Source organism: Empidonax traillii, unplaced genomic scaffold (genome assembly GCF_003031625.1).
Source record: "Empidonax traillii isolate 1590-97213 ecotype Southwest subspecies unplaced genomic scaffold, ASM303162v1 scaffold142:size1213974, whole genome shotgun sequence".
Taxonomy (NCBI): Eukaryota; Metazoa; Chordata; class Aves; order Passeriformes; family Tyrannidae; genus Empidonax; species Empidonax traillii.
In genome coordinates, this window is record NW_020955335.1 from 168,252 (window position 1) to 192,217 (window position 23,966).

At 43.8% G+C, this 23,966-nt stretch overlaps 1 protein-coding gene across 12 annotated transcripts in view; it reads left to right on the forward strand.

Annotated features, from left to right (window-relative positions):
• R3HDM1 (R3H domain containing 1) overlaps window positions 1-23,869 on the forward strand; it is a 72,958-nt gene extending 49,089 nt beyond the window's left edge. For 3 of the 12 annotated variants that reach the window (XM_027884303.1, XM_027884304.1, XM_027884308.1), the window contains 13 exons: window positions 702-956; window positions 3,035-3,189; window positions 7,041-7,298; window positions 7,714-7,834; window positions 12,294-12,448; window positions 12,975-13,123; window positions 15,046-15,149; window positions 15,739-15,906; window positions 18,806-18,975; window positions 19,179-19,329; window positions 20,533-20,612; window positions 21,397-21,481; window positions 22,470-23,869. In XM_027884303.1, the coding sequence (XP_027740104.1) occupies window positions 702-956; window positions 3,035-3,189; window positions 7,041-7,298; window positions 7,714-7,834; window positions 12,294-12,448; window positions 12,975-13,123; window positions 15,046-15,149; window positions 15,739-15,906; window positions 18,806-18,975; window positions 19,179-19,329; window positions 20,533-20,612; window positions 21,397-21,481; window positions 22,470-22,813 (2,195 nt within the window). In that variant the 3' untranslated portion in view covers window positions 22,814-23,869. Of the gene's footprint in view, window positions 1-701; window positions 957-3,034; window positions 3,190-4,139; window positions 4,239-7,040; window positions 7,299-7,713; window positions 7,835-12,293; window positions 12,449-12,974; window positions 13,124-15,045; window positions 15,150-15,738; window positions 15,907-18,805; window positions 18,976-19,178; window positions 19,330-20,532; window positions 20,613-21,396; window positions 21,482-22,469 lie in introns of all 12 variants that reach the window. The other 9 variants (XM_027884305.1, XM_027884313.1, XM_027884301.1 and 6 more) reach the window with 8 other exon arrangements.
• The last annotated feature ends 97 nt before the right edge of the window (window positions 23,870-23,966 follow it).

Genomic DNA, 23,966 nt, shown 5'->3' on the forward strand with positions numbered 1-23,966 from the left:
TTATTGCTTTCAATTGGCTATTTGATATTCCTTTGGAAATTTGAATTGTTTCACAGAGCCAGGCTAAAACTCCCATATTACACTCATTTTTTTTGATCTGTATTTGTGATTTCAGTCTGAAAATTGTCAGAGGAGGAAAAAAATAGTTTTGCGGTTTTTAGTGTTCTGCAAATTGTCCAAGAGGTGAGTCAGAGATCTCTGACACCAGCAGTGAAAAGCAGCTGGTCCCTGCCTGCCTGCAGGATCTTACGTGAGTGCAGAGCACGTGGATTTAGGTGATGTATCCACAGGGACCCGCTGGATCTGCACTGCCCCTGATGGCACAGGTGCAGCAGCTGTGTGTCCATCTCTGGGGTGTATCCATCCACACACGTGCACCCATCATCCTGGAGCAGTGACCAATTCCTTACAGGAGCTCTGGGTGTACACACGTGTACTTCCTGACCACAAACCCACTTGTAGATGCGAAAGCCTCCCTTTGCAGTGCAAAGCAGTGCTGAGCTGACCCTCGGGGCACAGAAGGGACCTCAGAATGTATTTCAGGGGAGATGAAGGGGGAGTTCATTGAGAAGGTAGCTATTGAATCATGAATCATATGCTTAATGCTGAGCTTGTAAGTGCTGACCCTTACAGTGTATATGTTAAGTGAGCACGATGTTTGTGTCTGTAGGTAAAACCCTTTCTCGTTACTCCTTTCCCAGGTTCAGAGTCTTCTAGTAGTGTAGGGTCCTCCACGGGTTCTCTTTCCCACAGCCAGCAGCCTGTCCCGGTGCCAGCTCTAAGCCAGCCCTCTGCTGGCGCTCCTGCCGTCTATCCAGCTGCCAGCACTAGTAACTCCCTTGCCTTTGATGGTGGCATGAGTGGCCAAGTGGCACCTGCTGGCAGCAGCTTCTTTCTGCTTCCCTTGGAAGCGGCGGGCATCCCGCCGGGCAGCGTGCTGGTCAACCCCCAAACAGGTTGGTGGCGCTGGGGGGGTTCTGTCACACCGGAACCGGGACGTGCACGAGTGTTTGCAAAGACTCACCACCCTCACTGTTGTCCTGTGGCCTTTTTCTTTTCCTGTGTTGTTTTTTTTCCCGTGGTTGTGTTTGTTCGGTGCACTCGATCTCCCAGGAGAGCATGACTGGGGGGTCAGAGGGATGAGGAGACTGCCCTCATCTTCTCTAGGAGAGTTTAGTTTATATGTGACATTTTAATGAGTGGCTTGCACAACATGTGAAAATCCTATGATTAATTCTCCAGAACACAGAATAACTTAAATTATTGTTTTGGCTCTTTCAGGAGAGGGAAAAGGCTGTTTCAGTGAGGGGGTAGAGCCTGAGAAGGGATTCCCATTGCCTGGCAAGGATTTATCATCATTTCTTATGTCACTACATATTCTCGTGTCCCTGTGCTCATGGCTCTGATTTAATGCAAGTGAGAGAGAGAACCATGAGCTGACCTGCTATTTCTGACTTCTGTTCTCTGTTTAAAACAGGATTAAATCAATGTTGGTGTAATTGGCCAATCCTGATATTTTTAGTAAGCAGTGGGAAATGGATACTCCATAATGTAGGTGCAAGGAGATAATGTCACTACTTGTCTGGATGAAATGAGGAGTTAAAATTCTCTGGGCAAACTTTCACTTAACTGTAGAAACTAAGGAAAGCTTGAAAATTTTAATTTACCTTCTATGTAAAACATCATAATTTTGGGAAATTATTATATTTTAATTTTAATTTAATTATTTGTTTTCATGGCAGAAAAGAAAATGCCTCAGGATATGTTTGCCATCATCCTGTAGATGGACTTTATTATGTTTGAATGTAACTGCACATGATGTTTTAAACTAAACGTTTCTGATTGGGGTTGTTTAGATAATCAGGTAGTAAATAATTTCTATAATTAAAAGATTTAATGGAAATAGATAAATTTCTCTTTCTCCTTAATATGAATCAATTTTTTAAAATTTGGTTACAAATGAGTTGCTGTAGGACCTAATTTTCATAGATAGCCATTGGATTTGTCATCTCAGAGCTGAGTTCATCAACAGCCTTTTATAATTATGTTACCTTCTATTAGATACTCATTAGATGATAAAGTGCACTTTAAGAACAAGGAATGTTTAGGTGCAGGAGCACTGGTCTGCTTTGACAGGACCATGGCTGGGGGGCAGAGGCTTTATTTGAGCTCAGTTTACACATTTCTGGAAAGAATCTCAGACAAGAAAATGTTTATATCAGAGGAGAGAAAATTCCACGTCATTATTTGGGCCTTAAGCGTGGAAATAAGGCAGTGGAGGATGTGTCCTGACGCAGGTAGACACAGGTCCTCACAGCCAGGCTGTTGTTCCTTCCATTTGTTTGGGTTTTTTTCCCCAACCCAGGCACAAAAATAAATCACTGTTTGCCTATAATTTACTTTTAAGGAGTTTGTTTTTCAATTCTTTTTCGTTAGTCCACTGCTGTAATACTGAAGTTGCAAATTATTGAATAGGAGACCAATACATTATTTATTTTGAAAGCTATAAGCCAATTCATCTAAGAATAGGGGAAGAGAGTCCTTTAAAAATAATCTCATTAGCAGTCATAGAAATACCAGGGTAGCTACTGCTTTATATATTTTTTAAAAAATATTAGCCTTTAGCTCTCCTGTGTTCTGATTGGTGTTCAAATTGATTAAAGAAAATTCATTTTTAAAAGATCCTTAAAATATCATTTTTAAGTAGGGTTTTCCATTATTACTCCTGTCATTTTCAATCCACTTGATTAAAAATCAGGCTTCGAGACAAGCGGGATACAGCAAATATCTATGTGTTCACTAAGTAAAGACTGGGGTACCTTTGTTTAGCTTAAATGTTTTGGTTTTTCACTGCATGTAGTCATCGCTGTTATAAACGTGGTCGTGGGCATTCGGCATAAACCTGTCATATAAACCAGCATGACTTCACTTATTCTTAATAAAATTCTGTTATTCCATCCATTTTGTAAATATATTTGTGTGTTTTCTCCGAGCTCAGAAGGTGTGACCGATGGTTCTGTTCCCCCTTTCCCAGGGCAGCCGTTCCTGAACCCCGACGGCACTCCAGTGGTGTACAATCCTCCCATGCCTCAGCAGCCTGCTCGGCCCCAAGTGCCTGGAGCTCCCCAGCAGCCTCCTGTGCCCAGCCCGGCCCAGCCCCAGCCCCCGGCAAACCCCGTCCTCTCACAGGTGGCTCCTGGCTCAGCCCTGGGGTGGGATGGGATGGGATGGGATGGGATTGCTCTCACAGGTGCTCCTGGCTCAGCCCTGGGGGTGGGATGGGATGGGGATGGCTCTCACAGGTGCTCCTGGCTCAGCCCCGGGGTGGGGAGGGAAGGGACCGGCAACAGGCTCTGCCTCCGCTCCTGGTCTGGGCAGCAGCTGTTTCAGGCACCAAGCTGCTGGCCGTAGTCCTCTGTGGTATTCTCAGATGATTTTCAAATATTATCTAAAAAGTTATTAGTAGAACTTCATCACAACCTTTCCCTTTGTTCATTTCCCCTGTTTGAAACTTCTGTTCAGATACCTGTGTATCCTTTTGAAAAAGGCTCATTTGTGCTCTTCCTGGCTCACAGAAGTGTGTCTGTGGTTTTTGCTGTTTTCTTCACAAATCCTTTACTAATTCTCTCATTGCCTTCTCAATGGATGCTGGAGTTGAAATACCATCAGCAAGGATACCCCTTCCAATGCCACAGTCTAGATAAAATATTGTAGTGCTCTTAAACAAGTGAAAGGAATATGTTTGAATCTGTGCTTAGCAGTAAATTCATTCTGCCTTCAGATACTCTGGAAGAGCTTGTATTTAAGATGCATGCGTAGTTTTTAATCTACAATTTAAAAAAAAAATCTCTCTAAAGGAAACAGTAAATGTTAAATAGAAGCAATTTGCTGACATAGGTATATAATGTATAGGAAATGTATTTCTTCTGGGAGACTGAGATATTCACAGTTACTTCTGGTTTAATTCTATGCAGTCTAGAGCTTTAAAAAAAAAAGTACTATCCATTCTGTTTCTGGTAGAGGGGTGTGTTTCTTTTTTTTCTTTTCTGGAGCATAGTTGCTTCTTCTGTTACAAGAGACTTGTTTTCACTCCTGTTTCTCTGCCGTTAACCTTGTTTGTAAACCTGTTATCTCTGCAGCCTCTGCGGGCTCTGCAGCCCTCGCAGCCTGTCCAGTACTCGGCAGTGTCCTTCCCACCCCCGCTCCTGCCAGCCTCCTCCACACAGCAATACTCTGTGGTACTGCCTCTTCTCTTCTCTGCTCCCTGCTTGGGGTAACCTTTAGTGGCTGCTCCCCCTGCTCGGGTGTTTGTGAGGGGGGTGTGATAGCAGACAGTGAGTGGCTGCCCGACCACGGGACGGGTCTCCTGAGATCCATCCCTGCGGGTGGGCACTTCCAGTTCAGCAGCAATATCTGCAATTGAGGCTGTATCTGTTTATCTCTGTATTTAGAGAGGTATTATTTCCCTTTGCTAAGGAAGGTTTTCAGTGCTTTGTTAGCCAGTCAGTACCTTTTCATGTCTCTGGATTAACCCCTTTGCATTGTTTCCTGTTGTTTCTTTGTCTGCTCTTTCTTCTGCTGAACCTTTGATACATTTTGAGGGATCAGCTGCTCTGGTTTTTTGAGGTTATCTTTTTGTAGCCTTTTTGCCAGAACTCTTAACACTCCCAGTTCACTAGTATCCCTTGTTTAGTAAGTAGAAGCTGGAAATGAAATATCTTAGTCTAATAAAATAAGGCGGTGGGAAAAAAAACCAACCACACAAATTGAAAAGGAAACTTAGTAAAGGAGAGTTGTTATCCAAGGCAGAATCTGAACTAGAGTCCAGGTGAAAAATTACAGCTTACCAACTGCCCAGAGTGCTCTGATACTCTGTGTTCGTATTTGTGCTGGGTTTATGTGGCAAGGATTTGGTAGTAGAGGATGCAGGAGTGGGAGCTGCCCCCACGTGGGACAGAGCCAATTCCTGAAGGGCTGCAGCCTGTGGGAAGAACCCACACTGAGGAAGCCCATGAAGGATGGCATCCTGTGGGTGGAAGCCCACACTGGGGAAGAGTGTGACGAGGAAGGAGCAGTAGAGATGTGGTTGGGAACCAGTCAGAAGCCCCATTCCCCCATCCCTGTGGTACTCAGAGGAGGAGGTAGAAGATCTGGAAGTGAAGCTGAGCCTGGGAAGAAGCAGGAGGTTGTGGGAAGCTGCTTTTAGTTCAGTTTTAATTTCTCACTATCCTACTCTGTTATTAATTGGCATAAATGAAATTAATCTTCCCCAAGTCAAGTCTGTTTTGCCTGTCATGGTAACTGGGGAAGGATCTCCCTCTCCTTTTCTTGATCCATAAGCTTTTCATCTGATTTTCTTCCCCTGTAGAAGTGATAGAGTGCCTTGGGTGGGCACCAAGGAGCCAGCCGGGTTAACTCACCTCAGTGTTGTACAGTAGCTGTTTTAGGATGTAGTCAGAGCTTTGGTTATTATTGTCAACATTAATCAGAAATGTCTTTAATAGTAAATACAGATTTAGCTGAATTCAATAGCCTGCATACAATTAAAACTATTGTAGCCATTAGCAGCCCGTTAGGAATACAATTCTAAAAGGAATTGATGGAGGGTGTTCTGTAATTAGCAATGTTGTTTCTGAAGTTACTTTAGAGTTTGAATAGTGTTAAAGCAGAGAAGGAAACTCCTTCCAGGTTTGCAGTAATTTCAGAGCATTTCACATTCAGGAAGTGGTTCAAATACTGAGTGTGCTGGGAGGTTCAAAAATGTTTTCCTGCTGATGCCATGTTTCAGTGGTTATACCACCCATGTCACCTGACCGGGTCAGGATTTACTGACATTATTATAGTGTAATAAATCAGTGTGTTTTCCTTGGGTTTGCCCTTGGATGTATTTAGGATTAATATAAACTCACACTCAATATCTCCTCTCTAAACTCAGTGTTCTGAAAAGCAGAGTATAAAGTCCAATGTAGAAAAGTGTTATAGTTGTTTTAATAGGCACCATTAAGGAATGAAATGCCACAGTCAGATTATTGATCTAATGAAAATAGGGCTTTTTAAACTCTAAGGGTATTCTAAATTAAGTTTTAGGTGCAAATCTATATTTCCGGTGGTAATTAAGAGTATCTTTAGCCTGGAAACTAGAAAAATTCATCATAAAATGGGAATGTAGCTAATCAGTAAAAAATGGAGCCTGCAGTTTTTCCTGATTAATGCCTATCTTCAGGATGAGCTAAGAGAAGATCAAGTGGTCTTAAAATAGTTTTAATGTTCCTGCATGTTTGCAGAGTCCACTTTTGAAGGAGGAGCAAAATCTTCCTGTTTAGCACAGAAAGTGCAGTACCAGTTAGTGAGCACTCCTAATTCCCAGGATTTTGCTAACTTGATGCTGAATTGCTTGTAAGGAACAGGAGCTTGGGCTTACAGCAGTGGAAGTTTCAGGCTCCCCAGGGCTCCTGCAGTGCTTTGTGGTGTCATCATTTCAGAGAGAGGGCAAGCACTGGGACACAGATTTTGCAGTTGTTACTTGATTTCAGATGAAAAAGTAATTAATCTTGGCACGTCAAATAATACCAAGTTAGAAGAATGTACCTTGTAACTCAGGATTAGAGCCTCATTATCTTAAGCTCTTAAACCCCAAAATTACTTCAGCAATACTAATGCCTTCTGCTATTTTAGCTGGGGTTGGATGTTTTCACTCAAGCTTTGGAGTCCAGTCAGAAAATGTTAGTGACACAAATTCTGACTATATTTTGGACAATTGGGTTCTCCCAGTAAGTAGGTAGAGGCAAGTGTGATCCAAAAGTTGAATGTTTGCAGTGAAGAGTGAAATCTCTGAACGTGGATGTTGCCTCCTCCTGTCAGCCCTGGAGATAATTCCCTACTGAGCAACTTTCCTGTTGTCCCTTGGCTGCTGTTGCTAATGCGCAGTAATCTGAGACATTGCTGCCTGAAACTTGCTGAGCATTTGGCTGTTTTATTCCTTTTTTTTTCTTGAATGTATGTTTGCAAATGAAGCTTTTCCTGTTTCTTCCCTGATCCAGCAAGACAACCTGGGATCCCAGTTCAGCCACCTGAGCCTGGCCCGGCAGCCCCCGGCGGAGGCAGCGGAGCCTCCCGGTGCCCTGTTCCAGTCCACGGTGGTGCTGCAGCCCCCCCAGCAGCCCGGCTACATCCTCACTGCTGCTCCACCCCCTCCTCCCTCTGGCCAGCCCGTGTCTGCCCCGGGCTACTCCTCCAGCCACGCCGTGACCCAGCCCGTGCTCCAGCAGCAGGGATACGTGCAGCAGCCTGTGCCACAGGTACGTGCCTGTTCCACCCCAAAAACTGAGGGTGCCATTCTGTTCCTGAGCTTCTCACCCCATGTGGGGCTCCCTGTCCAACTGCAGCTCTGTGCATTCCGTCTGGGCTGGGGGTTTTTCTGCCTTATGTGCTTTGAAATGACTGATTTTAGTTTACTTGAGAAGCAGCAGTCACACAGGTTTGCCTGTTTTACCCATAGCTGCTAAAACTCACGTTCTGCATAGTTTTCTTGCATCTCAGAAGTTTCTTTGTGGACACTGGGAGATTGTTCCTTCTGCAGTGAAAGTAAAAGAAGTGGGCTGTTAAGGAGGCAATTCGTTATAAGCGTTTCATCTTTTTTTATGGTGATGGTTTTGCACATAGATTGTGCCTTTGGTCAGGCTGCAGGCAGTGATCCCCACTGTTGCTTTGCAGATGGCAGCGTGTTACTGTGCCCCCGGGCAGTACCCTCACTCCAGCCCCCAGTACCGGCCCGTGGCCGTGCACTACAACGCGCAGCAGAACCAGCCCCTGGCACAGCCCGCCCAGCAGACAGGTATGTTTAGAACTGAATGATTTAACAAATGTTTAACTTAGTAACTAATTCTTAAGTTGCAAAGATGAATGAGTACCTTTAAACGATGTAACGTGGCAGAGATGTGCCTTAACTGAAAGCTTTCAACAAAAGATACTGTTTTTAGATACTGTGGCATGAGCACAGTGCTGTGCAGAAGATACTGGTGATACTATTTTACTTTGTTTTTCTGGCCTATGATTGAAGGTATCAGGGCATTGAATGGAATATATAATGAGACTTAAGTGGTTAGAATTAGTTTTTTGCTCCTCCTGTTTTTAGTAAAGACCTTTCAACTGTTTGAGTTACCTTTCTATGAATGCAAGCTGTATTTTCATCTCCTTCCTTTCCTCTTGTCTTTTTTTTGCTTACCAATTTTAACTGTGGCTACCATTATTATGATAACCTGGAGTTCAAAAGATTGTTGTGACTTGATTCCTGATATAAATTTACTTCTCAGCAATATCTTTACTCATGGTCAAAACTTTCGGAAGTAACTGGTAATGTTTGGAGGCAGAGATCCTTAAAGGTCCTTAAGGACCAGGCTTTTATACCATCTCTTAGTTGAGTACATTAGACTTGGTGTCCTTTTGGGTTTCCTTCAGAATTTTTTTAATTCCTGCTCCCAGCTATCTGTTGCTCTCCAGAAACAGGATGAAAGATCAGCTTTTACAAATACTAACTGGATTTCGTTATAGCTGTTGTGTGAAGTAGGCTGTGAGAGGGATGGTTCTCTTCTGCAGTCCTTCTAGGAAGTGCTCCAGTAGCTGTAACACTTCAGTTGTTATTCAGGGTTCAGTTCACAAACTTACACTGGATCATTTCATTGCAGAATCATCAAGATTTCATGCCCACTTATGGTAGAGTTGTCAGATTGTTCTAAAATACTGTAGGTACCTGTTTGCTGTAAAACAGATCACCACCTTCCAGTCTTTGGAAGTGAAAGGATATTGAGATTTTTTTCAAAGGAAAACAAATTACTTGGATTTGCAACTTGTTTTATCCAGTGGTGTTAAAGATGTGTTACCCAACTGTATTACACAACCTGCTTTCCTTCCTCAGAATTTTTAATACCTAGACTACTTAATAGCAAAAAGTCTGAGGCTCAGCTGGGATTACTCCCCTTTGGGGACACCCCGTGGGAACAGCACCCAAGGGCCCCAGAGCAGAGCTCAGGGTGTGTGTAGCTGAACAGCCCAGTGTGACAGGGAAGCTCAGGGGGAGGAGATGCAAAGGGCTGGGCTGGTGGCTCTGGGGTAAGTAAGTCTCTTTCTCATGTGTTTTTAGCCCTTTACATTTAACTGAACTTCAGTGCCTGTGGGTAAAAAGTGTCAGCAGATCAACTCCCCCTCTCTGTGCTGAGGAAATAAAGGGAACAAGCTGTGCAGAGAGTGACTGCACTGCTCTGATGGGTGCCTGCTACTCTGACATCAGGGGATCCTGCTGAAGTAGTTAAGGGGTAGCCCAGCCTGTAACTATTCAGTGTTTGGTTATTTGGTGTTCACTGGCACTAATGGCAGACAGGAGGATCTCACCAGCAATGCCATAATCAGTGTTGAACTGAAACTCTCTTAACTGCTCTCCAGCCATTGCTGGATCTCATTTACTGCATTATAGGCAAGTTTGAATCAGCATTCTAGAGATGGACAGTTCCATGTCATGCCTTCTGTTCCGAAAACTGCTCGTGAGATGGTGTATTTGAAATTCACTTCTGTCATTTATTTTAAACCAATAATGTTGGTATTAATTTGACACAAAGCTACACCTGAAGCTGTTGATGGTTATTAGCAGTGGCTGTTTTGGAGCCAAAGGGCAGCACGTTCCTTGGCTCAAACATGCCTGGTCAAAAAGGAGAGTTACAGATCTTGTATTACAAAAAAAGCTGTGGGGTTTATTCATCTCATGAACTGGTTACTAACTGTGAAATAACTTTGCAAACACAAATTCAGAGAAAAGGTGACAGCTTCTGATCAGAGCTTGGCAACTGGAGCCACTTGTGGTGTAACGTTGTGGAGTGGCCTGACTTTGCTGATGAGCTGCTGGATTCGGGGCCGTAACACTGTCTGAGAGGTTTACATTTCTCACAGTGAACCGGTCTCTTTTTCAGCTGCTCCCTGCCTTCCTTTTTAAAGGGGCCTCAGGGGAAACGTGGGGGGTTCACCTTTAAAAAAAATGCTTTGGTTGCCCAAAAGATGTTGAGAGAAGAAAACTCTCTGTAAGAAAAAGGCATTTCTGATTGCCACGATCGTGCAAGCCAGTTACCGTGAGACCTGACTACAGGGGGAGTAAAAAATCCATCTGAACTGCAATTCTTGTAGGAACATCAGCTGAACTTCAACTGGCTTGTGCTCAAGGCCCAGGGATAAAACTATTTGAGTCGTAACAGTAGCTGTGGTTGTAATAGTTGTAACCAAGCTCAGCAACTCCCAGCCTGTTAACCAAGTGGTTGTACTGGCTCCTCTGTTCCTGAATAAAGGCTGTTTCTCACTCTTGGTGTGTTATTCACAAAATGTACTTCTATATTCTGTAAATTAACTATTAACAGTGATTTTTTTAAATTACGTAAATATTAAGCAGCATGCTTTTTTTTTTTACCTGCAGTGTCAGGGTATTTCTGTGCCATGGGACAGACTGCTGTGGCAGGTGTGGGCTTTGTGCTGAGAGCTGCATTTCTGTCAGCCCATCTCTGCAGAGGTGAAATTGTGAGGCTAAAAATAGAGCATTCTTTGGAGCGCTCAGGGGAACCTCCGTGGCAGTTGATTTGTGTGGTTCCAGTTCTCTCTGCTGGCAAAATTGATCGTGTCTGTCTCTGGAAGTGCCAGAAAAAGCTGAAAAACTACTCCCAGCTCCATGGCAATTGATTGGGTCTGTCACACACCACAACTGCCCGTTCTCCTGCTTTTAGGGACTGTAGATCATTTTGGAACGAAGCATATTTAAACATTTTGTTTATTACAGATACGAAGGGGATTTTCTGCATAGTTCAAACTTAAGTGTTATTAAAAATTTAATCACTAATCCTCCCTCAAGCATGCATTGTTCTGCAGTTTTGTCTATCTGCAAATATTTACAGCGTTGTGTAATGAACGGCTGTCTTGGTTTTAACCAACTCAACCTTCTTCCCTTTCATTTTCTGAAGCGATATTTGATTCTGTTAACAAACAGTCTGCTTTTAGTGCTCCTTGTTGCAATTTCCGTGGAGACAGCGAGCTGAGGCTGTTAGTGCACAGTGTCCATGTAGCCTGGGTGGGGGGCATCACTGAGCACTGGTGGGTGTTGTTCACAAAAAGGTGTTTTGTGGGAACTGAACGACTTCCAGAATAGACCATCCCATTCTTTGAGCGGAGTTTAAAGACGAGCCGAGTGAGTTTTTGCAGCTAAATTTGCTTTGTTATAGCTCTGTGCCAAGGTAGGGAGCATGGGCAGTGTCGAGGTCAGTAGACTGGGAACGTGTCCAGCTCACACACAGACTCCTCTGGCCGTCAGTGCATCTTGACAAGCCCAGTTTTGTTAGTGTGGAGCGATAAGTGGTTTGTCTCAGAAACACTGACAGTGCTTTGCTGACAGGGTAAGTAGTGCACAGCTGTATGACAGAAATGACAGCAAGGATTGTGTCATGCATGTGTTGGCTCATGGGAGCGGTTCCCTGGATATGCTTTGTGAAAAGAGAACGAAGGGGGAGCTCAGGTTGGATTTAGTAAATGCACAGATTTGGCACTCATGCTTGGGGGGTCTTGGTTTGGGCTTTGGGGGGTGGGATTTTCTGAGGCATTTTTTGAAGGCTACAGTTTAAGCAATAATAAACTGCTGTAGAGACACTATGGAGGGGTGGTTTTGAAAATCTTTTTATCCCTAAGATAACTTTGAGTATGAAGGTTTTCCACTGTACACCAATGGGGCTTCTGCCTGGAAGATTTTTCTTGGCTCCCAGTTGGTTTCAGCATCACAGATTGCAGTAGAAATTGTCCCTTTGTAAAAGATTTGCTTTACACAAATATTCCTGAAGTGGATTCAGTTCTGAATCGCAGTCAAGATGCTCTGACCCCTGGGCACCTGAGCACCAGCTGACCTTGGCACAGCTGGAATCTCAAAACTGATGTGCCTGGAATGACCTTGTCACAGACCATGGATTGGGTTGATATTGTCTGGCATGCTCTGTTCAAGTGCTTTGGAGGTGTTAATGCATGGAACTCCGGTGCAGATAAATCCTGCAGCATGTGGGAGCAGCACTGCCAACAGTATTGTAGGATTTCATGCTGAATCCAAGTGAATAAATTATTAATTTTAATGTTGGCTTCTTTTATATGCATGAGAAGTTCAACTGGTATGAAGTTGCTGGATTTAACAAGCCATTGGGAAATGCTACACACATTTTCACATAGACAACTGTGTGTCAAATGTGTTCATTATTCCAAAGTAAGATTTAAATGTATAATTTCAGGTTACCAGATTTTGCCCAACCAGCAGCAAAACTACCAGGGTTTAGTTGGAGTTCAGCAGTCTCAGAATCAAAATCTAGTCAGTGGCCAACACAACAACGTTGGGAATCAAATTCAAGGTGTGATTGTTCCATATCCTTCAGTGCCATCTTACCAGGTGAGTGATGTATTCATGACTTTCCAGTCACTCTGCCGTGTGCTTGAGTGTTTGTTTCTTTAGAGCATTGCTTTGTAAATGACAGAAAGCTGTAAGCAGGGGACAGAAATTAAACAACACAAACCCACAACTGACGTGAGAAAAAAGTCTGTCACAAGTGTACAAGTTCTAGTCCTGGTTAAAGCGAAGTGCTGTGTTAGTTGCTGTTATATCCAGAGGGTGGGGAAGAAAAGCCTGTAAGATTTCCTTCCCCACCACCCCACTTTTTTTTGCAGAGAAAATCTCTTGTTAATTGATGGAGTCCCTTGGAACCAACATTTCCATTTTTGGAGAAGAAGGGTTTTTTTTTAACAAAGCACTTTAATTTCGACTACTGTTACCACTGGTCTTCTGGATGTAGAGAATCCCAGAAATTCTTTCAGTTTCTGGGTTTGTGTTTTTTTAACTCCTGTATCAGCCAGGATGGTCAGGAGGCAGAAGGGAGCCCTGTCTGCACCAGGAGGTCTGAGCATGTTTCCCGTTGCAGGTTTCGGTGCCTCAAGGTTCCCAAGCAGTGCCCCAGCAGACATATCAGCAGCCTGTCATCATTCCCAGCCAGTCCAGCCAAGGATTGCCCACCACAGGAATGCCAGTTTACTACAGTGTCATTCCATCGGGTCAGCAGAACAATTTAAGGTGAGTTGAGCTGATACTGGAGGTTTAATGGCTCTGTAGAGCTGCCAGGATCTGCTTTCAGCCCTGCAGATATTAAAGCGTGTTTGAAGGCAGACTTAGACACTCTGTCTATTGATTGTTGCTCTGATGCAATTCACTGAAACAACCAGCACTGCTGTCATTGGGACAGACCTGCAGGGCTGGAGAACACTCTCCATATCACCTTCAGCCACACTTCACTGCAGTTCCACCTCTGGAATTTTCTGCTCCTCCCCCTGAAGCCCCTGGTGCTCAGCAGCGATGCCTTTTGCAGGAACATTTGAGTGGGTCAGTCAAGGGCACTTCTTTAATAACATGTAGAGAAAAAAGAATCTGAATGCCAGAATGAAACAAGGATAGAAACAATTCCTATGTTTGGCTTTTGTTTGACAAATATCCTTTCTTCTTTTTCTCCTACCTCCCCGTCCAGCCCTCCCTGCATATCCGTGTGTGTCCCCAGTACAGTCTGAGGGTGTGAGAACACGCAGGCACGGACCTCAAAGAATTAATTAGGATTTTTGCTTGCTACAAATATTTCTCTCTCTAGTTTTTTGAACTTAGAAATGTGCAGCATTTAAAAGTACCTGGCAGCTTTTAAACAAGCAGAGGCAGTGTGGAGCTTGTTTCATCCTTTTGTGAGTGCAGAGGCTTCAGTAGTATTTGTGTCATTGCCTCATGCCTTCACTACTGAAATCTGAATTCTCCTTCCTTCTGTCTCTGAAGGGTTTTAATCCTTTTCTGTAGTTCTGCTTGAGGTTCAGTGAAGTCACAGGTAGGCATAATCCCAGGCTTTTTTTGAAGTAAGTTTTGTTGCTTGATCTTTTGTGCCAGTTAGAATGTCCCTCTCTTTTGAACAGGGAACCATTTGTTAGGAATTCAGAGCAGACTCATGACAGCATCTGGCTTTCCTCAGAGTAGTTCTGCTGCAGCACTGACAGGGAGAGCAGGATGCTGTTCTGCTGGAGCTGAAAGTGCCAAACCTACAGGTTTTGGCACTGAGAAATAGGAGCAGTAGGCAGAAGAGAAGCTGGGTTAGTTTTCAGTGGGTTTTGTCTGCTTTAATGGAAGGGCATCTTTAAATTAAAATTATATAATTGAACTGTGGGACAAAGGATGGGACAAACTTGTGAAAACATAGGTAAAAATGGTAAGTCCAACAGGAATAAACCCACTTTTTTCCCAGAACTTGAAGGAATTTTTTTTTCTCAAAAAGTTTATCTGTTAGTTCAGGATTCTATAGGCACCGTTCTGACTGTGCTCCACCTACCTGATGTTCTGGCTGAGCAGTTTGTGTATGATAGAATCTCATTATGTCTCTTAATTACCTGTTTTTCCCCTGATTACCCTTAAAAAAATACCTGGCATAAATAAACTGTTAAAGTTATCCCTTTCCTACACGTTACAAACAGCTGAATGTTTTTTATCCCCTTGAGTCATCTTCTTTTTCCCACGCCCCGTTCAGAAATGCCATGGAAAGACAATTCCCTCTCTGGGCTGTGTGGATTGGTTGCTGAATCAGCTGCCTCAGCTCTGTGGGGCCATCCTGCCAGCTGAGAGACTGCATCCCAAATTCTGGTTAACTGAGGAAAAAGCTGGCTTTTTATTCTTCTTCTCCGTGTCTTTATGCTGATCTAGTGCAATGGGCACAGAAATAGCGTGTCAAAACAGGTGAAATTAGTACAGCTTCTCAGTGTAGGCAGGGCTTGTGTTTTTGCCAAAGAACAGGTGTGGAACTTCAGTCCTCTGAAGAATGAGCAGATTCGGGCGTGGGTGGGAATACTGAATCAAAAGTACTGCATCTCGGTGACTTGCAGCACGTGGAGACAGCAGATGCAGCGGTCGTGATGAAATCAATGAGTGGGGCACAAATGCCTGTTAGTCATGTTCTGTTTTTATTGTTACAGTTCATCAGTAGGATATTTGCAGCCTCCTGGATCGGAGCAGATACAGTTTCCTAGAACAACATCACCCTGCAACTCCCAGCAGCTCCAAGGACAGCAGTGTGCAGGTTGGGAGAATAAAGCTTAAAATAATTCTTTATTGTTATTACTGTGCTGTGTGATTAGATATTTGCTATTTAGGGTTTGATTTACAGTTAACTGCTGTATTCTGTTGCCCTTTGCTCCATATCTGAATTTATTTATGTCCCTTTTTTAACCTGAGGCAGGTTGATTTGACGTCTCAATTTGGTTTTGATTGAAATCCTTCAAGGCACATCACAGTGCCTTGTATGGCCACTTGTGAGCTGGGACAGACCTGGGAGCTGCATGTCAGCAGAATGACTTTCATCCTTTCCTCAATAGCCAGATGGGTCTGAGAATGTTGAGGTTTGGGTCTGCATTTGACAGAAGGAGTGAGGTGCACTTTGGCAGCAGTGCAGTTACTCAGCTCTTCGACTCAAGCACGTTCTAGATCTCACTAACAGAGCAGGAGTGGTGATTTTCTTAAGAGGTCCTGAGGAGAGTTTGCAAACTGTGTTCTGGGTTTGGATAGAGGAGAGGTCGCTTCTTGACCTGCTGAAAAGCTAAAAGTACTTGGAAGCTGTGTGGGGTGTTGTGTTTTCATGGTAGCCTTATTTACTGCTTTTACTTCCATAGTTTATAGCAACCACTCAAGTCAGAAGCCATCACCTCCTACATTATTGCCACCTTCATCCAAGTCAAAGCCACAACAGGCTGCTTCCCTTGTGCACTACAGCATAGTGTCTCCACCCTCATCATGTAAAAGTTCACCCACTGCTCTGTCCATCATGCAGCCAAAAAAAGGTATCTTTTACTGGGATTTTCATCTAAGCCACTCTGTCTAGAACCTGCTGTTAATGCTCAGATTTCATGGCTAACTGCTAGAACTGCTGCGACAACTGCAACTCCAGGGCCAGCTCTGAGGTTCTTTTGTAATTCTTCATCTGAATTGCTATTATTTTAACTCCTAAATTGACAGCTTGGAACTAAAGTGAAGCAATAGCCAGCCTGGAGAGGCCTTCAGCAGGTAAAGGTCACTTAGCAAAGCACTTAAAACACGTTCAGAAGGTTTGGCTCTACAGACACGTGGGGGATTTTTAGAAGGGGTGTAAGTAGCAGCCTCAGTGTGTTTGAAAACACTGGTGACACAGAACCTGTCAATCCGTGAAACCTTTAGAAATGTTGATGTCCAAACACTTAAAACTCTGAAGTTCCAAGGATAACACTGATGGACTGGTCAGGAAGGTAAGAGCACTAGGGTTGGTCTGAGCCTCCAGACAGGAGATTCTAGAACAATCCTGTGAGCTCAGTGTCTTTATCTTGCCAGGAGGGAATGTGATACATTTCTGGCATCTCAAATAGTGCTATGTCAGTATTTTGCAAGCAAGCAGTCGATGGAACCACCCTAGGTCAGTGACCCAGATTCTGCTACAGATGTGGCGTGTCTGACAAACGTTATCTTTGAAGATATTTATAGAACCTGTTTATGAGTAAATAGATAACGTGCAGTTAGGTGGCAAGATAGCTGGATTGGCAGTTTATTATAGTTCATGGGCAGCTTTGCTTCCAGTTTGTTTGGCTTTAATTCGGGAATGTTGTAATTTCAGAATATCCAAAGTGGGCCTTGCGCTAGTTTGGGTTTTTCTGCCCTCCTGATCTCTCCTGGAAGTGCAGGTTTTGTGCAGTTTGGATGGTCTGGTTCAGACCTGTTAAACTGTGACTTAAAGAAGTTTGAGAAAAGGGGAAGCCCTGTATGGGGGAGGGAGAACAAATTCTGAGAATAAAGAAAAATGTGCTTTTTAGTGACACTGAGGGGCTGAATCCAGGCCACTGGGGAGGTACAGGCAAGGAGCAGAGCTGTGTTACAGAGGGCCAGGCTGTAAATCTGGGAAGGCTTTGAAGGATTCCTTCTGGGTTTCCCTTCCCGTGGGATTTGACAGGTGATAAAGTGTCTACAAACTGACTTATCTGTGGTGTGACACTTCATGTTGTCAGGATGCCTATTTAGGAAAAAAATTCCATTTATTTCCACTTACTGAAAGGCTGTGGAACTAGAAGAAGTAGAAAGAAGATTTTTCTGGATGCACAAAGTTTTCTTTTGCCATTGAAATTGCATTTCAGATTGTGGCACATTTTTAGAAATGGTGCTGTAGGTGGTTTCAAAAGACAGGAGCGTTTTTGTTGGGGGTTCTATTCTCACAGAACAAAATCAAAAGAGTCTGCTGGAGTGCTGCAGAATAAAATACTGTGCTATAAACCACTAAGATGGAAATAACTATCATTTATAGCCTTTATAAATATATGCATAGAATATTAAAATGAGCCCCATTTTGGTGTGTTAAATGTAGTGTGTATAGAGGTGTTTGGTACATCTCAGGTTTACATAAGCCTGTGGCTTTGCCACTTGGAAACTGTTGTTATATATTATTCTGATTATGCAGCAGTCATAAACAGAGCTGTATTTTATTCTGCTGTGCAACAAAACAGAAATACTCACAGTGTGGCTCCTGCAGGGACTCCTAAATTTATATCCTCTGCTAAAGGTGGCCAAGTATCTGGTGCTTCCATTGCAATCTGTAACATGTGGGTAGAACTTCTGGCCTTTAAAAATAAAGTATAGATGTGAAAACACTGATAGTTCATTTATCAATATAATAAATATTCCTGAATACAATTTCCAAAGGCTGATGCAGTTTAAATGTTGAGTTCATTATTCTACATTGTTTAGTTTGGTTTTTGAAGAAGTCTGTTTCTGGGGAGCCCAGGGGTAGTGAAAACAATAGGCCATTTTAAAACTTACCAGCTGAATGCATTTTATCATCTGGCTGTTCTAACTGATGAGGTGACACAGGTGTAACACTGAGAAGATTGCAGAGTCCTGCTTTAAAGATGGTGATTAAATGATGGTTAAACCCTGTGTTTTAACCGTGGTTTCTGAGAAATGCTGAGAACAGTGGGGAGAGCAGAGAGGGAAACTGCAAACAACCATTTCCAAGTAGAAAGGACATTCTGTAAGTTACCTGGGGCACAGCCAGGACAGAAGGGGAAGATGGTTTCTGTGTTGGGCAGGCTTTCGTCACAGTTCCTGCTGGGAAAGCTCATGGAACAGTGCTGGATGTTCAGGTGTTCTCCCCTGACTGCCACTGCTGTAGCTGCCACAGCACCCGAGTGGTGCAGGATGTGGGATCCACTTGCAGCATCTGCCCAGGAGAGTGTCCCTACAGAGAACTTGTAAGGGAGGGTAAGCTTGCCTAGAGCCCAGACTAAAGGCTGATCCCAGATCTTTCTGATAGATGCCATTTGGAGTCTGCATTGCTGTGCATCATGTGAAACTAACCAGGGAACTTCTCATTTTAAAGTGGTTTTGCTTCACATCACATCCTGCAACACATTGCTCTGACAGAAACTGCAGTGAATGTTGAGTGCTTCCAGCTACTATTGAATAGAGTGATTGCTTCCTAAAATATTCTCTGCAATGAGTTTGTGGCTCCACTCTCTCTTCTTGGGAGGCCCTCTCTAAGTTACTGTTGCAGATGTATGTGATAGCGGAAATGTAACTGCCCAGAAGATACTACTCTAGTTTTCTGGGCCGGAGCAGCTTATTTAGCCAAAGGTTCCTGATGTCGTTTCCCTGTTGTGTGAATCCCTGCCTGCCGTGGGCCGTGTGATGAGTAACTGTACCCTCTGGCTCCGTGTCTTGCAGCAGTAGCGCCCCCTCCAGGCGGGGGGGTGGTGATGATGCAGCTCAACATCCCCAGCAATGCCCAGCCCCGGAACCCGTCCCCTCCGCAGAGGAAGCACAGCAAGTACTACTGTGACCACCCCCGGGGGCACAAGGCCACGGAACTCAGCACTTTAGACGGTGCTGCCCAGGTGGGAGCTGGGGCCTGATCTGAGTAAACTGCACCTCTGCATGGCTCTGCAAAAGTTCTTCTTGGAGAATTAAAACTGCTCAGCATATATTTAATAATAACATACATCTATTTTAACTTCACTTCGGCCTTTGAAGGCTGAGGGGGCTGTTTGGCTTGTTGAAGTAGGTAATTTTTAGACCACTAATGTGTTGTTTGTTCCAGTTGCAGCACAGTCCTCAACTAGGCAGTCCTGTCACCTCACCGGCGCAGTCACCAGCACCAGCTCAGCTGTCCAACATGAAGAACATCCGTCCCACCTTAACACCCCTTTCTATTGTGTCCCAGTTTTCTAGACCTTTTGTCCCTGCACAAGGTACGTTTTCAGTTAACCACGATGTGTGTTTTCTGTCTGAATGTTTTAAAGTACAAGTTCAGCTCCCTTCAGTGGTATTGCTGTTGAAGCAGAGTTGCCGAAATTATTCACTCAGGCATCATGGACAACTTCACTGCCACCGTCCCCACACTCTCAAAGGCTTTTGATCTCCTTGTTAGTGGGAGAGCTTCTGTAGCCCCACTGGCTTTCACATATTGTGAAATTCCCCATTTCAGCACTGAAAATGTTAATAAAATGTTTGCTAGAATTTGGCTTCAAGTTTTAACTGTAAATCACGAGCTGAGATCAAACCACTGCCTAAGCAAGCATTCATTCTTCATTCCCCTGTGGAATCAGGATGGGATCAAAGCCTCCAGAGACCCCAGTGCTGCTGCTGCTTCAGTCAGTATTTCAGACAGTACCCACCCACAGACAGAAACAATTCCTTGTAGAGGAACTTCAGTCCTCTGCTGCCATGTTAACAGAAAAACAGAAAACAGGGAGTTTTCACTGAGATGGGATAGTTGGTAATGTTTAAAAAACAAATTATTAAAACCCCTTTGTCGTGAGCAAAAAATTCCCAAACTCAAAATTAATGGGTCTGTTTTACCCAAAGATTTATTTTAAAACAAAACTTGGAGAAAATTCTATATGTCTTCCTCATTGATAAAGAAACCCGTGTTTTCTTGTCTGTCTTGGTCTTACCTGCTGCATAATCTCTGGGATTGCTTTGTATTCAGATGTTGTAGAAATTCCAGGAGGCCTGTTCCAAGCACACCTCTCAGCTCCTTAATCTGCTCGGATTACTGAAAACTCCTAGTGCATTGTCTTTGTGGATCCTTGCCACAAATGGGAATGTGAAGATGTCCTTGGCTCTAATCAGGGATATAAGCACAAAAATTACTAAATTAGCATGCTGAGGGGAGCTTTGGACTTATTAAGCTCATTTTGAGATGAGAGGGCTTAGATAAGACTGCAATGAAGCAAAACTTTCATTGTAATCCTTACGTACTGGAGAGCTTGTACCTTGTCGTCTTGGGGCTGGTGTGTGAGTGCCCTTGGTTTGTGCCTGGTGTGGGTTTGTGAGCCCAGCAGACACAGCTTTGGGCACAGTCACTGCTCTCTCTTCTGTGGAACACAAACATCGTAAGAGGAACTTGCATATATAACACAAAAACCCTTCTAATTACCTTTCTCTTTAAGGAGATGCCAGATACCCATTGCTTGGCCAACCCCTGCAATACAATCCATCTTTATTACGAGGACAAGTAACAAGCCAACAGGTATTAAAGAGAACAATCTCCTGCCAACAATGAAAAAGTAATTTAGGACAGCCATTATAACCACCCTGAACAGGGGAATGTGTTATTGCACTAGCAAAGCAGCTGAGGGGAAGGTGCTTGCTTTCCAAGCATTTTTTATTCTGTGTCAATACTTCCCTTTGTTCTTGTTTGTTGTATTAAAAAAAAAAAGTGAGAAACATTTGTCTGAAATTTGGCTTTTAGGCACAGTGTACATTACGATTTTTTTGATGTTAAGCAATTCACTGGCTAATTCTAAAAATCTAAAAGACCCTTGGCTAAAAGGATTTTCTTTTATTTAAATAACAATTTAAACTACAATGAAAAAATACACATGGGCACTTCTAAACAAAGAGTGGGTTTGTGTCCTATAAGAAGAACCAACCCAAAATATCAGTGTTAACAAAGTTAAGTCTTGCCATCTATTTGATTTTAGGGACACAGCCCCCCTGCCTCTGCCTTGCTCAGTTGTACCCAGTGCCAGCTCAGGATGTGGTGGCTGGGGCAGGGGCAGGGGCAGGGGTTCTTCTTCCCAGAAGATTTAAGGGGATTTTTTTATCCCATCCCTTTCTCCTGAAGCCAAGGATTGAATGTGCCCAACTGTAGGATTACAAAACTAAAATTGGACATGGAAATCTTTTCCTTACCGTGGTAGTGCAGGTCACTTTCCAGACACCCCTGGCACTGCTTTCCCCTGAGCTGAGTAGGCATTTTGAGATACTGATGCATTGTCACTAAAGTCCATGGTTTGTGTCAATCTTTCCAGTGTCAGCCTGGGAACAGACATGGGAACAGGGGAAAGAAACCAGCAAAGAAGGCTGCTTCAACAGACCTTGGGGCAGGAGAACCAGGTACACAACTGCTGACACACAGGCCTGTGGGAAAATGAACTGTGGGGGTGGGAATTCTTGTGCCTTGGGAAGGTATAAGAAAAGCACAGGAGAGAGAAATTGGACACAAACGGACATGGCAAACACTGGAGACGTAAGGATGGAGAGGAAGACATGAGCTGGAGAGAGGGGAAGAAGGAGATTAAATTAGAAAAGTGTAGTTTTGAAGGCTGAAGAAAAGACCAGAGAAGTTCAGGTTTGGGGAGTGCTAAAAGGAAAAGCAAATTTGTCAGTTTACTGGATGTAAATTCTATTGTATTGTGACATTAAATATTAATTATAGGTACTCCTGCTTCCTTTTACTGGCAAAAGAAGTGAAATCAGAAGTAAACCACAAATTATTTGTGCTTTTTCTTTTTTAATTTTCCCCGTCCTAATATAAATGATCTGATGGATTTGGGGGACATGGTAGGATATCTACAGATTAGCTCCTTGGAGGTGGTAAAGACACATCCAGATAAAACCCGGCAGCACCTTCATACCTTTACTGCAAACAATTTTTGCTGCAGGTGTTACCTCCCATCAACTCTTAGTTAGAAAAAAAAATGATTGTTACATTCTTTGCAATTTACTGGAGAGAGGTTTTTATAGAGAAGACAGACTAGTTTTTTTGGCATGATCATGAGTGGAGAGTTACCAGGCAAAGCCAGTGGGATGCTCTAGTGAGTTCTGAAACCTGCTGTAAAACGAGTGGGTGATGATTTTATTATCATTCCCTCTCTGTTCTGATGACCTTCTCTGTATTCTCAGCTTCTGTTTGTACGCTTGCATTTGTGAGTAGTGTTAAGTGTGAAAGCAAAAGGCTCTTTGGAATCCCAGGAATGGGAAGCCTGTGCTTTTGGTATGGGCCAAGTGGAGATACAAGCACGAAATAACTCATTTCCCGTCGCGCGCGTTGTCTGATTGAGTACAACCCCCAACTCAGATCCGTCCGCTTTTCTCCTTTCAGCTGCGGGAAAGGTCCTAGAAATTACTGAGCTGCCGGAGGGCATCACGCGGCTGGAGGCCGAGAAGCTCTTTGGGGAACTGTCGAAGGCGGGGGCGCAGATCCGGTGGGTGCGGGACGCGCAGTGCCCGCGCTCGCAGCCCCAGCAGCGCCGCTCGGCCGGGGACGAGCCGGGCAAGCCCAGTGACTTGGCCTCCGCCTACACCGTCCTGGCCGCCTTCCCCAGCGCGGCGGCGGCGCAGAGCGCGCTGAAGAAGCAGAGCGGTACCTCAGTGGGCAAGTTCAGGCTGAGGAGCAGCAAGAAGCACCACGAGCTGCACGGCCTGGAGAGGGCCAGCTCTCAGTAGCAGTTCCACCGCGGACACTCGGCCGTTCCTGCTTCCGTGTTCTCCCCTCCCGCGTTGGGTTGATGTCACGGGGTCTCTGTTCCCTGCACGGAGACTCCTGGGATGTCTTGTCACACGACATCTGCCACCGAAGAACGAATCGCCCGGTGAATGCAGCGAGATGAAGAAGAAAAGTTCCAGAGTTAATCCCGGACAATAGCAAGGAATCATCTTGGCGACAGGCAGCTTTCCGTGAGGAATGCTGTGGAAATGCCCCCTACTTTTATAGTAGTTTCGTTTTATATTTTTGAAATCTTGTATCAGATCCAAAGTTCTATTGTACAGCAGATGTTCATAAAAATCCATATGCAGATTTGTATTTTATAATCCCTTTTCACAGCCAGCACACAGCTGTCCATTCCAAGGCAGGAACCTGAGGATTGGTGGAGGGGAAAAGAGAACCATTTTCAAGGAATTACATTCATTTTCTAGCAAACTACCCCAAATCTTCAAGTTAACCTGTTCTTTGTCCCTTGTGGTTTCCTTTTTTCTTTTTCTTTGGGATTTTTTTAAGGAAAAAAAAATACCCTTTCCGTAACTAACTCCTTAGGTGTCATTTTCCTTTGCAATTCACTCAATGTCAAAAGAAATTACAGTGTTGTACCCTTGAAGGATTTGCTTCTGATCCAGCAAGTTTAATAATCATTTAAAGGGGAATATGAATGGGTTCTAAAGAATGTTCACTGAATCACATTTTAATACTTCTTTTTAGCAGAAGTGTGAAGAAACTAAAATGTATCTTCACAAGTGACAAAATGTTTGCACTTTAATTGTGTCCCCACCAGTATGGCTCTCTCTCTCTTCCTTTTCACGCTACGATAATTGTGTTTGATAAGTGCTGGAAACCTTTTTAATGGTTTAAGTTTTCATCATTTGCAGATGCTCACTGGACATGAAAGATTCATTGCACATAAATGAAACAAACCTTTTTTCAATCTGTGTAATTTGCAAGTCTGTACAGTGTGTGCTGATGCAAGCCTTTTTCAGTTCAAGAGAATAAATGTTTACAAACACAAACCTTCCCAGTGCACTTGTTTAAACTTCTGGGAGTCTTCTGAAACCTGGATTGAACTCACATCAATGTTTGGGAGCCCTTCAAATGTGAGAAAAGAAC